Source organism: Chanos chanos, chromosome 4 (genome assembly GCF_902362185.1).
Source record: "Chanos chanos chromosome 4, fChaCha1.1, whole genome shotgun sequence".
Classification (NCBI taxonomy): Eukaryota; Metazoa; Chordata; class Actinopteri; order Gonorynchiformes; family Chanidae; genus Chanos; species Chanos chanos.
The window spans coordinates 8,008,590-8,022,564 of NC_044498.1; the positions used below are offsets into that span (position 1 = coordinate 8,008,590).

The 13,975-nt window shown below is 43.6% G+C and overlaps 1 protein-coding gene across 1 annotated transcript in view; it reads left to right on the forward strand.

Annotated features, from left to right (window-relative positions):
* Positions 1-1,552: 1,552 nt before the first annotated feature.
* The window catches only part of ches1 (checkpoint suppressor 1), a 23,389-nt gene continuing 10,966 nt past the window's right edge, over positions 1,553-13,975 (forward strand). Inside the window, exons 1-2 of the mRNA XM_030772735.1 lie at positions 1,553-1,707; positions 13,111-13,664. Of these exons, the coding sequence (XP_030628595.1) occupies positions 13,125-13,664 (540 nt within the window). The 5' untranslated portion in view covers positions 1,553-1,707; positions 13,111-13,124. The remainder of the gene's footprint in view (positions 1,708-13,110; positions 13,665-13,975) is intronic.

A 13,975-nucleotide genomic window follows, 5' to 3' on the forward strand; every position in this document is an offset into this window, starting at 1 on the left:
CCTTTTTCTCTCTCTCCTCTTCTACACTCTGTCTGTCATAGCCATTATTGACAGTGCCCATGGACTCTGGATGTTGCTCTTGCGTGTTTAAAATGGTTAAAATATTAAGTCCACTTCCTCATCTTTGACAACTTTTGTAATGGGATTTTTTTTTTTGCCAAATTCAATCTTAGAGCCTGCATTTTGATCCCAACACCTCTTAGAAAATGATAGCAGTGAATGAGTAGTTAGAGGGTTGATTTACGTTTGATAATACGTCTATTTCGACTGGCAGGTGCTATGCATGTTTTGTTAATGTGAAGCTATAGCCAGGAAACACAGAAAGTGGTACTTACCAGAGTAATTTTGTAAAAAAAAAAAAAAAAAAAAAAAAAAAAGGTTACTAGACTGTGCATACTTTGTTGTGTTGAAGATAAAAAAAAAAACTAATGGATTAGTTAATCTGAGGTGATTTTCCTTTGTTTAATTGATCAAATAAAGGATAACATGAATAAGCAATTTTCTTTTTAAATTGCTTGTTACCACTTGATGTCACTTTTTAGGACGGACCAAAATATATGATACACATTAAAAGACGAAGGCTGTGCACGTTGTTTTTCGGGTGTAGAAACAATTCACGGAAGCTTCAAGCTCAGACTGTCAACAACGATACATTATTTTACCTTTGTTATGCGCAAACTTACTCCAAATGCCCAATGCACTTCTATGTAAATAAGCTGTCCTGTTTAAACAGATGAAATTATGCAGCCTAAGTGTTTTACACTTTAAATATTGGCTAATTAAAATGTAAAACAATTAATGCTTGAGTGTTGTACTCTAATGGGATCTTGCAAAGCATTAACCCTGCCTGTGTTTTAACCTTTAGTCAAAGGCAGTGATGAACTGATTCATAATTACTGAAATATATAAATCATTACAGACAGATATGTTAGACATCATTTTACAGAAACAGAATAGTCAAAGTAATACAGTTATGATATGCTTGCCCTACTCTGCTTGATTCGCTGAAAGCAGTGACAGAATTATTCTTTTTGGATGCTAGACTGCTCAACTATGTTGTTTTGTTTGGAATTTGATATGTACTAGGACCCATTTGCACTTAGTAACACCGAATATATTTCAATAGCAATTCTTTTGTCTTGTGAAGCCTATCCATTTGCAGTTTGGACATGCCAATTCAAGCTTGTCCTCCGGCCATGCTTATCGTCCTGGCAACCCGCTATTGCCCCTCAGGAGGAAGTTACCCACCAAGGTGAGGAGGGCAAGGGACAATGGCATTCTTTCAGGGAAGAGGGCAGGCTTTAGGACCCAGGGAGCTTAGTGGTTTCCTGGTAAGGGTTGCCTCAGCTCCAGAACACAGAGCTCAGCTCAGGGAAAGCTGAGAGAGGGGAAGACTGTGAAGGGAGAGAGAGAGAGAGAGAGAGAGAGAGAGAGGGAGAGAGAGAGAGAGAGGAAGAGAGAGAGGGAGGGTGTGTGTGTGTGTGTGAGAGAGAGAGAGAGAGAGAGACGGAGAGAGAGAGAGAAAGAGAGACAGAGAGAGAGAGAGAGAGAGAGACTAGAGGAACGCAGCTGCTGTCGTGGTCAGTGCAGGAACACAGCTCAGGCGGAAATGGAGAGGTTTAGTCGCGGAAACTGACATTGTTGTGGATCAGTCAGAGAGAGAAGTACATGTGGAGGGGCTTGTCCAGAGAAGAGCAGGATTAAAAGGTGACTTTACGGTTCTCTGTGTGTGTGCGTGTTCTCATGTGCGTTTGTGGGTGTACGTGTGTGTGTGTGTGTGCGTGTATATGTGTGTTGACATCAAGGAGGGAGAACTGGAAGGTGGAGGGGGCTTGAGAGTAGTGGTGATAGTAGTGTTTTTGTCTGAGGGCTGCTAGTCTTCCGATGCCTTCCCCTTCAGAGGAATGTGGACATGTGTTATCACTAAACGCTCCCCCCCCCCAACCCCCCCAAACACACACACACGCGCGCACACACTCACACACACACACACACAACACAGAAACACAAACACACAGGCTCACACACACACACACACCCGTGTGAAATGTGTGCATGTGTTTTGCTGTGTGAGGTGGAAGGGTGGTTCCTTTAAGGCTGTAGAGCGCCTTGAACAAGTGTGTTTACAAAAGGAGAAAAAGTGAAAGTGTGGTGAAAAGAGAATCCTCTTTGAGTTGTGTGCCTGCGTGAGGGAGTGTTGGAGGTGGGGTGGGCATATGCCCCAGAGGGCCATGCCAGTGAAGGAATGCGTGTTGATATACATAAGGCAGAGAGTGTAGTCTTGGTCTCTGAGACGCTGTCTAGTATAAATCAGCATACCCCTTCCTTTTGAATTGTAGATTTCTTAAGAAGGTTGTCAGCTTGGACTGGCTCCATGTGTTGTGCTTAGTGTTGAAAGGAAATTCATCCAGAGGGGCTTCTTCTATGCCTACTAGGCAAAGCATGTGTTTGTGTGTGTGTGTGTGTATGAGACAGAGAGAGAGAGACAGCCTGGGCAGACAGAGTCGAGATTCAGTGGTGTGTGTGTGTGTGTGTATATGTGTGTGTGAATGTGAATGTGTGTGTGTGAGAGCAGACAGAACAGAGTACCGGTCATGTATTTGTGTGTATGTGTTTGTGTGTATATGTAGTTTATGGCTGAAGGAAAACTTGTTGAGAGAGAGAGAGAGAGAGAGAGAGAGGGAGAGACAGAGGGGCAGATCTGAGGAGATGCACAGCAACAGTGAGAGAGCGTGGCGCTGCCTTGCTGTCTGACTGGCAGAGAGAGACGGTTTGTTTTCTCCCGCCAGCCCTCACAGGGTATGCTTTAATCGCAGCCTGGCGTGTACACGTGTGTGTGTGTGTGTGTGTGTGTGTGTGTGTGTGTGTATGTGTGTCAGCATGTACGTGTGTGTTTATATGTGCATGCGTGTGTGTGTGTGTGTGTGTATGTGTGTGTGTTGTACGTGAATGTATGCGCGACCATTTCTCACTGTGTTCATTGTTTGTGTCCTCTTACTAGTGTTTGAATATGTGAATAAATGAGAGGGTATGAATAGTGGTAGTCTTTCTGTGACACTTTGCATCAGTCTGTGACAGTCTGCACCATCCATTTTTTACTCACTTCACTTCACTCCAGAATAAGCCATGTGTAGACTGTGTGTATGTGTGTGTGTGTGTGTGTGTGTGTGTCTGTGCGCGCACATATGCATATGCATACGAATATGCGTATGCGTATGTGTGTGTGTGTGTTTTTCTCTCTTTTTCTGCCAAAGCGCAAATGTTTTCTCAGCAGTTTACTCATATTGACTATGCGTTTAAGAATTACAAGAACAGTCTCAATCTTTATGCCCAGAGAGCTGTCCTCTGTCAGGTTCCTGTGCTCTGTGAGTAATATAAATGGATCATATTCTGTCAAACTGTGTGTGACAAATTAAAATGAGGTGATTCAATCTCCCACGGCCCTCAGTCTCTTTGTTGGTTCCCTTCATGATGTCTTTTTCCCCCCGACTCATCTTTTTCCCCACATCTCTACCTTTTTAACTCTCTCTCTCTCTCTCACACACACACACACACACACACACACACACAGGAGTTATATCCCTGTTCTTTTGTACAGAGCTGAGGTTTTGTCAGCGATTACTACATTGCTCTAGTACTCTATCATTTACCACAAGTGATGTGTATTATCTGGAGACTATCCAGTTGGGCCGAAATACCTTCCATATGAACGCTGCTAGCTACACAAAGAGTTTGCTGCCAGACTCAAGAGCTAAACTGAAGGCATTAGGGAGAAAACAGATCAATTAATGAGACAGGTTTGTATTTGTGGAGGCTGATGTCATTACTCCTGCAGGTTGTTGCTGATAGAGTCAGAATGTTTCATTATTCTGGCAATTTGATGGTTGCTTTATGCTGGTCTGTTGCTAATTGGGTTACAGCTGCTTGTTGTTTATGGAGAGTAAGTCGACACTGACTGTTCGTTATTTGTCTTGTCTCTTCAGATTTTTTTTTTTTCAGGGGAAAGACTGGATTTCAGTATATCAGCGGTGATAGTCACCTAGTAGTAAAAGAAATTGTCCATTAAACAAAAGTTTGTGTGTTTGAATCTCAAGCCTGTTGGCTCTTTGCAAAAACTACGCTTCTATGGCCCAGTAACCAAAGGGTTGTTGGTTCAAAGCTCAAGGATGCTGGCCTTGTCCCAGTGTAACTCTACAGCCCAATAAGCAGAGGGCTTTGTGTTTGAATTCTGAGTGTGGTGGCTCTATCAATTTGTCACTATGGTCCAGTGACTATAGGTTTATTATTTTGAATCTTAAGCATAGTGGCTCTCTGCTAGTTTGGCTCTTTAACCTAGGAGACGAGCATTTCACCAAAGCGTCCTGGGAGGTGTGTGACCTCTGACAGAGCACAACTTGTGAATTTGTCCGTATCAGAGCCTCCGCTAAATAAATAAACATCAGTGTGCTTGTTATTTTTTGAAAATGAAACGCGGTCATGTGGTCACGTTGCGTTAAGTCGTGCAGACGCTTTCCTCTGTTAACATGCCTGTATTACACATATATCCAGTAACAATATGGGTCATCTCTTGGCCAGGATCGAGTATTGCCGTGTTTCGTGATTCTTCTTGTCTTTACGGATTCAGAGTGACAGCAGTGATGTCATGTTGTGTGCCTTAACTATGATGTCATGTCTTTGTCTGTCACACGTGAGCTGAAATAATGGAGTAGTCATCTGCAGTGCAAGGCAGTTATGTAATTGGCATTACGCCAGATGACGTATGGGTGGTCTGCCTTCCCTTGATTATTAGAAACTGATGTCATGGTCAGAGTGGAAACACACATGGCTGATGCCTAAAATGGACACTGTTCTGACATTGCCTTAACATGATTCATCTGCATGTGCAACGCATCTGTCCTTTCCCCTTGTAAAAAAAAAAAAAAACTCTTTTCAGTTAGTCATTTCATTATTATTCCTATTTTAATGTATGAAGTTTTTAAGTTGTGTTTTGACCTTTGAAGGATTTTTTTTTTGTTTTTGTCGTTCAAGAGTGACCCAGTCATCACACCTCCTCCTTTTTCAGTTCTTTTTTTAACCTGTTTTCTGGACTTTACTACGGTCATTTTCTGTGACAGCCCTGGCTTGTCTCTCCAGAATGCTTCACTTACAAATACCTCAGACATACAAATATGAGACCTGAGCTCAAACTGAAGAAGGCAAAAAAAAAAAGGAATAATACTTGCCAGAATTCTCTGACAGCCTGAGCGGGAATTATCCAAACAGATCAAGAGACACCGCTTACAGGTTTTTTTTTCTTCACTGTCAGACCTCTAGGCGATTTGAGTTGGACTTTGTGTATGTGTGTGAGTGTGCGTATGTGTGTCTGTGTGTGACTGTGTTTGAGACAGAGAGAGAGAGAGAGAGAGAGAGAGAGAGAGAGAGTAATAATTGGCAATAATTGACAATTACACATCAATCCCCTTCAATTAACTTCATAGATTGTGTTAATTTACTTTGCTGACCCCTTCTTCTTCCATTACTAAACCTGTTACATGTTTAAAAATGCTAGGTTATACTAAATTTAAAGATCTGTCATTAAATAAATTAAAAAAACAAACAAACAAAGAACTAACACTCTCCCTAAATGTTTTACTTCAATCTGCAATAAACCTATCATTCAAACAGTGCTGTAAACAACAAAGTCCCACTTTTAACTCAGCTTAGCCATCGCTGCATCTATCCTCTCCGTCTGCTTTCTCCTTCCCTCTCTCCCGGTGTTTTACTGACCGTGCGTGGGCCTGTTCTCTGGCAGTACAAAGGGAAAAAATACCTTCCTGTATGATGTCACCGCTGTGGGTCCAGGCCTGAGCCAATGAGCTCAACGGTAGTAGCAGGACCAGCAAGGAGCCAGGGCAAGAGAAGCTTTTCTTCATGTGCACCCTCCCACAAATTAAAACTCCAATGACATTAGGACAAAATACCTGAATGTTCCCTATGCTGTTCTGCCATGAGCATCTCTGGATCTCTTATTCCCTTGTGGCCTCCTGACCTGCATAGCTAAGGCTGATGTTACTGTAAGCAGAGGAAGCCTGTGCTTGCTTTTTTTTTCCCCCCGGTCCCTGCCGTATGATACCTGAGATGACTGTGTGACTATGACCATCGAGAGCAGCTGCTCTAGTCACGAGTGCTCACCAGTGCCACCCATGCTAATCTTTTAACCGTTCAAAGCAGTTACCTCACAAAGTAGACACACACACACACACACACACACACATGCCGTGAAAGGTTTCTAGATGGACCTGCATTTCAGAGATATATTTAATAAAAAAAAAAAAACAACAACAACAACAAAAAAAACTGTATGTGTTCCATAACACAAAGCTGACTGAGAAATTCTTCTTTTTTTTTTTTCTTGTTGTCACAGAAAGTGCTAGCAATCTGTTTCTTAAACCGTTACAGGAGATGCCCTGCACTTGTCAGACTGTACTGAGGCACAGACCTTTGGTTTGCTTGACCTGTATTCACTTTTAGTGTTTTGGTTTTTTTTTTTTTGTTGTTTTTTTTCCTGGGTGTTTTTACCTCACAAAGAGCCAGTCAGGAGAAAGGAGGAGGAGGTGGTGTGAGCCATTCCATTACTGAGAGCAGAATAGGCCACCTCACCCTTCCTTGGGCGATATGTTACAAAGTACTCTCTTATCATTATGATTAAGCGAGCGTGGGTATAATATGAGAGGAGCTGTAATGAAAGGGGAGCAGATCCGGCGAAGAGAGCCTAGGCCGAGTTATGCCGCTGCCTGAGTGGTGGGCAGCTGCAGGCAGACTTGCTGACTCTTCTGGTTCATGCTTAGAATACACGCTGAGAAATATGGTGTGCGCAGGAGTGTGCCGGAGTGCACGGGAGAGCATTTTTACCTCTCTGGTCACTTGTAGGACTTATCCGACCGCACCTTCCTACGAAGGTTCCTGCTGTGCATGGCCAGGGGGGGAAATGATGCAAGATTCCAGTAAAGGAAAAATGATGAGAGAGGATCCCAGAAGATCCTAAGACACTGAGCCAGGCTCACAGCTGGAAGAGAAGTCATATTTGGGTATAGATTGCAGCTTATAATTTAGATTGGTGGTTTTGAAATCAAAGTTTTAGGAACGACAAAATATTCTCTCTCTCTCTCTTTTTTTTTTTTTTCATTTCAGCTTGAATGCTGTACAGTTGTTTGTGTGTGATACAAGAATCCAATCATTGGATATCATTGGTCACACCAGGTCCTCGGGACTTGTTTTTGAAGGCTTTAGAAGATTAGACATGTCACCATATGTTTGACTAAAGTATCCAAGCCAAGGACATGAGAGACTGCAGTGGGGCTGGTGAAAAGAGCTAGTTTCTGACATATAGCAGGGGAGGAACATGTCCATTGTTCTGACACGGGGGGGTAGGAGGGTGGGTCATAGAGGGCACATTTGATGAATATGTATATGGTTCTGGGCTGTCAACCCCCCCCCCCCTCCTTCTCCACACATCCTTCCATCTCTACATCCCTCCACCTCTTGTCCATCGCAGGGAGTCTGTGGGTTTGAGCTTCTCCTGCGGTGTCTCGTCCAATCACGCCAGCGTTATTCTTCATTCTCATTACTCTGACAAAGCCTGCTGTAAAAAAAACGGTCTTCGCTGGAGGACGAGATATCTTTGAGGGTTCCTCTCGCCTGAAGATGTTTCCCTTTTGCCATAACGACTTTAGAGATAGGCTTTGTGGAGTTTCGTTGCAACCGCGGAACTCATTTGTTTCAGTGGGGAGCTTTGGGACGTCTTTTCATACAAGGTCTGTGTGTCTCATGCCGCTTTGTTCTAAATATGTTATTGGAATTGCACCAGGATTTGGATTCTCTACCTCGACCAAATCTTACTGGAAGTGGTGGAGGGTCCAAATGGGGAGACAAAAAATAGCGGGGCTTCTGTGGCTTCTGGTGCTAGGCTGTGGTTGCCATGGTGTTATCAGCAGGAACAAACTCTGAGTTGGTGGCAGACATCTGGGCAGTACTGTTTGTTGAAGATAAGTGAAAGTGCCACAGGGCTTTAGTACACACTGAACAGAGAGTCCTATGGCACCATCACTGTCTTGAAACGCACACAGACCTCTGAGGAAGCAAAGCCCTAATGCTGTCCGTTAAAGCAGCAGTGATCCTCTGTGAGGCCCCTGAAAAGGCTCTGTGAAAAAAAAAAAAAAAAAAAAAGTGGCAAAAACCAAGCAAAAACTGGGACAGGAATTAGCTTAGATATCAGAGCTACCAGATATTGACTGCTGGGTTGTTGATTATGCGTCCTAGTTATGGCAACAGCAACAGCAAGAAATCATATGATTTGGTGGCTGCTTTGCCGTTGTAATTCAAAACCCTGGTGGAAACTGTCACTATCAGAGAGCTAGGTCAAATAAATATTTGGAGTATTTGAATGACTGGACTGTGCCCCAATATGCTTACATTGCTCCTCTATTGTGTATCCATTTTGTACTGAAGTTGGAAAATTCAGACTGATTATGTTAGCATGGTACTAAACAAACGTCATATGAATGCCTTACAGAGTCTTCATAAAGGGCGTTTATCCAGTTAAACAGAACAAAGATCACAAGAAAAGGGATCACTAAAGAATGCCGAGACAAGGCCTAGTCATTGGAATAAGTTATTGCGTCCTCAGGGCGAAATAGTTAGCCCACCTGTTTTAAAAACTTCCGACCTACCTGTTTAAAGTAAGGTTACAAGCGTGAAGTCACTTTGTAATTCTAGCTCAAATGTCCAGTCAGAACATTTTTATGTGTTTCTTCTTAGTAATGTCCTTTACGTTACATTGACTCATACGATTTGCCCTCTCCTGGCCTGACAGCTGCCGCTGCCACTGTCATTGTGAGACTGGCCGAAAGGGGAGGTATTCATAGGGACCAATGCATGCTGGGAGAATGCTCTGTATGAGTGGATGTGTGCTGTGTGTCAGCCAACCAATGAAGTCTCTGAGTGCATGGGCCCGAGGCCTTGGGTTGTTTGAAGCATGATTTCTGGAGGAAGGCAGTTCACTACACTGTCTCTTCTCTGAGGATCCCCAAAGCTGTGTACAGTAAGGTCACCTTCACCAAGCAGAGATCAAACCAGAGAAAGACAACATGAGAGGAAAATGATTGGGTAATGTTGTACCTCTATTCCCAGCGGTTCCTTAGGTGAAGAGATTCTGGAGGGGTTGAACATATGAAAAGTTCTTTTCCACAGCCTTGAGACTGGGAATTCTGGTCAGAGCTCTACGGTCAAAGGCCCTCAGAGAAAAAAAAAAAAAGATGGTGAGCTTTGATTCTGATGTCAAAGCTCATAGATGTTGTGATGTGGTTTTTGGCCATGATTGGACCACATCTTCTGATCTGGACACTGACTGGTTCATGCCCTGGTGTGCTCTTAAGCTGTTGTCAAGGGAACGCAGGCAATGAGAACTAAATAAGACTTTCATTTCATTGCTGAGGACAAACATCTTATGTTTGTTTCAAACACCACACAGAGAAGTCTATTCTGAAGTGCCAGCATGTCTGTTCAATGGGAGGATGATGAAGGTTTCCCCCTATAGTTACCAAAGTCCCAGATTTCATTTGCTCCCCCCCTTACAACATTGAAAAAGGTCATTGCAGAATTAAACTTTCTCCAAGTGAAAGATCAGTTTACTTGATTTATTCAGCCTGATACAACTTCTCCCAAATGTTCCACTGCTCTGGCCCAGTTTAGTTAAATTCCAGTCCTTATCACATCAAATCCCTATGTCTCTTTGCAATACAACAACCCAAACGCGGAAGACTGAGGCTGCGACACCTTTGAGACGTCTCACTTTCTCTGAGACATCTCAGGGGAACATTTGAGATGCTGTTGTGTTTTCTGCAATTGTTTGAGTTTAAGTAATATTGTTTCAGACACTGGTGCCAAAGCAGGTTGTGAGAGCCACTGTGCCGCGGTTTCACTGTGTGCAGAACCTTTGAGTAGCTGCCTCTGTCTAGTTTTTTTTTTTATTTTTCAGCCCATTTATGTTTTTTTGGTACCTTCTCATAATAAAGTAATGCATTGTGTTTACAGAATGTTACAAGAACTATCGAGTTCACTAAACAGGGACACAAGTAATTCTGAACTTGTGCTGAACTCATCAATGCATTTGAGGAGTGCCTTGATTCCTTCAGGGAGGTTAATGATAAAAGTGGCCTTAAAGTTGGTTCATAACTCACAGAAGTCTTCTGGGGTGTTGTTTTATGAAGGCCTGAAGGGATGGTTCTCTGGGAAACTGAGGTTGGAGTTGTTTGTTGTCATAGCAACAGTAAAATTAGCTGGCCTTTTCTGGCAGGCGTAATGTTTTGTGGCACGGCCACCATGGAAACACAACAAGGAGAGCGGGAGATGTGCACGCTCTTGCCTTAACTCCAAACAGGAATGGTGTTATGGTCACACCACTGCCCCCTTTTTTTCCCAGCGTACCTTAAGAAACAACTGGCCTGCCAGTTAGCACTTGCTTTGGTATCAAGGCTTTTTAACGACTTTCGGACACTTTTCTGTTACCTGTCATTGAGCAGTTTGAGCATATTAAAGTCAAAATCACCCATCACCAATATTTCATGCTCGAAACTGCGTAGCCTGACAAAGTGAATATGCATCTAGCAGGAAAACAAAGAGAATCCTTTGGTGGAGGCTTGAGTGGAATTAGGCTACATTTACATATTCATCACTGCAACATACACTTATCTGTGCAGCGTACACTCAATAATGGTGATTCTTATTATACATTTTAATGAACAATATACGTTTAGGTTGATAAAACAGTAGTCTCACAGCTTTTCAGCTCCTTAGGGTCATCTGTTGGTATGGTTTAGTTGAGATATGGCAGTGTTTTTTTTTTAATCATATTCTTTCAACAGAGCCATAAGGGTTGATGGAGATAAATCTACATGTATCTGACCTTATGAATACAGCAAAAGCTTAACCCCTGGTACCCTCTGCTCCAGATGGCTCCACAGGATAATGTTCAAATTCTGTTGCCGTGGATACAGAATCTCCAAACAGGAGCCCTACCAGCAGGGGATGAATGTGGCAGCTGTCAGTCAAAGTGAGGGCCGTAACCACAGGGATATTAACAATATGAGCGTCAGAACTAGTCCTCAGGCGATCTTGAACGTTCACCTTGCATTAGCATGTGCTGCTAACGTTTAAATGTCAGTTCTGACTGTGAGCAAAAACCCCTTGTTTGAACCAGCGTACGTTTTGGAAGCAGCTTCCTCCCCCAATGTTCCACGCTTCTCCTGTAACCTTTTAACCCAGTTTATAACCCTGTATACATCTCCTACACCCTGCATATGATGTCCAGAATGGGCTTGGTTGAATCTGTCCGTCTTCAGCAGTATTTCAAACCTAATTTGTCAGCATGCACCTACACATTATGATCTGGAATGATCCACATTACCACTGCATCATACAGACTAATGTTTCAGACACACTAAGTCTGAGGATTTGAACTTCTGAAGTGTGTGTATGTGGGCGTGTGTATGGGGGAAGAGAGAGAGATAGAGAGAGAGAGAAAGAAGTCAAAAAGAGTGGACACAGGGTCAGGGAGAGAGAGAGAGAGAACAACAAAGAGTAAAGGAGTCAGAAAAAGAGAGACAGTAATGAGTAGAGTGACCAGATTTTTAAAACCTTTAACCAGGACACCCAGTGGTATGAGCATGCCTTGTGAAAGGGCTAGATCCTACAGGCAGTTTGCCTGAGATGATCATAAATTCCATCACTGATAATGATGTAGAAGCAAAAGATTTCATTTATTCACTGACATATCTGAATGCAAAAAAAAAAAAAAAATGTCTAACAAGTTAGTGCATATCAGTGCCAACGCATCCTGCATTCTAGCTAAACCAGCTAATTTCCCCTGCAGCTTCTTGCCAGCGGTTCAGAGGACACAAGTGAAGTGTGCTGCGAGTCACTGTCATGGCAACCATACCAGCACGAGCTGATTTGCTAAATTACATGCCTAATGTCAGGTATTTGGCGTATCAGCTTGCACTGGAACAGACGGAGTTTTCCTTCGGGATACTTTGAAAGTTTAACTGGGAAACTGGGACATATTTCCATATTTCGGAGAGCGCTTGGAACACCGGGACACACCTTGCGAAACCGGTGCTGTCTTGGGTAAACTGGGATGTCTGGTAACCCTAGTAAAGAGCTAAGGTAAAAGTAGTGTGTATGTGCGTGCACATGTTTGTGTTAGAGAAAGAGACTCAGAAAGAGAGTGTGTAAGAGTGAGACTGATCCAAATACAGAGAAAGGAAGACTGGCTAAAGTGAGATGAGTGGATTGGTGTTGAATGGAGCTGGAAGAGCTGGAGGGAGAGAGATTACCCGCTGTGACTTCAGCAGGGTGTGATAAGTTCTTACATAGATAAACATCTTCAGATTGGCTAGGTCAACTCCCTCTATGATCCTTTCTTCAGGCAAACAACCACAGATCCTCACAACTCACAAATATATAAAGAAATAACATTCGCTCACCAACACAAACACACACACACACATGCACACACACACGCACACACACACACACACACACACACACACACACACACACACACACACACACACATTTCTACTGAACTTATACTGCTTGTGTATGTGTGTGTCAGCAAACAGCAGTATATTTACTGTAGACCTGGATTAATTATGAACACACCTACATTAAATTAAATATTCTGGGTTCTTGAGGGGCGATGTTTGTAGAAGTTTGCTAATATTGATTAAATACATTCTCATGGATCTCTTGAACTACTAATTCAGGATGTGACTAAGCCGGCTGAACATAACTTGTTTGTCTGTGTGTGTGTGTGCGTGTGTGTGTGTGTTTGTGTGTGTGTGTGTGTGTATGTGTGTGTGTGTGTGTGTGTGCGCGTGCGCGTGTGAATCTCTTCCCGCGTCCCTCTGTTAACTGTAAGTTTTAGATGTTGGATTAAAATAAATTGCCTTTCTTTATGTCTGAATGCCATTCACATCTCCTATGTCTTCATGTAACACATCAAAGTGAAAGCAGAGAAGTGAAAACAGAGAATAACGCTATATGCGTCTCTTTGTGTCCTTCCCTCTCCAGGAGACTAGGGTCGGATGGGTCCCATCATGCCCCCTGGTAAGAAAGCGGAGGGCCCCGGTGGCGGCAGCATGGCACGGGGTTTGGGCACACTGTGCCAGGAGGCAGCGGAGGCTGCAGACCTCTCTCTGGCGCTGTCAGCCTCTCTGAGTCGAGCCGAGGACGAAGAACTGACCAGTCTCAGCTGGCTCCACGAGAGTACCGACCTTCTGACCAGTTTGGGTCACCCGGGTCTACGCAGCGTCAGTCCGGTCCAGGACGGTTCCGGTACAGCCGACCCGGCATCGCCTTCCTCCTCCTCGTCTTCGCCGGAGCCCGAAACCCCCTACCGCCTCTCCATGGGAGCCAGCCGGAAACCGCCCTATTCTTTCAGCTGCCTCATCTTCATGGCGATTGAGGATGCTCCGGCCAAAAGGTTGCCGGTCAAAGACATCTACGGCTGGATCCTGGAACACTTCCCTTACTTCGCTAGCGCCCCCACTGGCTGGAAGAACTCTGTGCGACACAATCTATCACTCAACAAGTGCTTCAAGAAGGTGGACAAGGATCGCAGCCAGGTGAGGAATCAGGTGGGCTGCTCTGGAGATGTTATGATTCAAGTATCGCTGCTGAATCAGAACTTTTGAAGTTTATACTAGCATGACTTTAGGAATTTAACATGAATCCAGTTTCTTGTCTGTTCACAGTGTCGTGATTCAAAGATTATCATCTGAAGTTAATCAATGGTCTATTAAGACTCATTTTTTTGATCACATGAAATCATTTTGAAGTCCGCCGAAGTTTGTCTTGGCTTCAAGGACTAAAGTTAATTGCTGGCCTGCTTTGTTGGCCCATATTATAATTACTCGCTGCACTATGACTTCTCAGA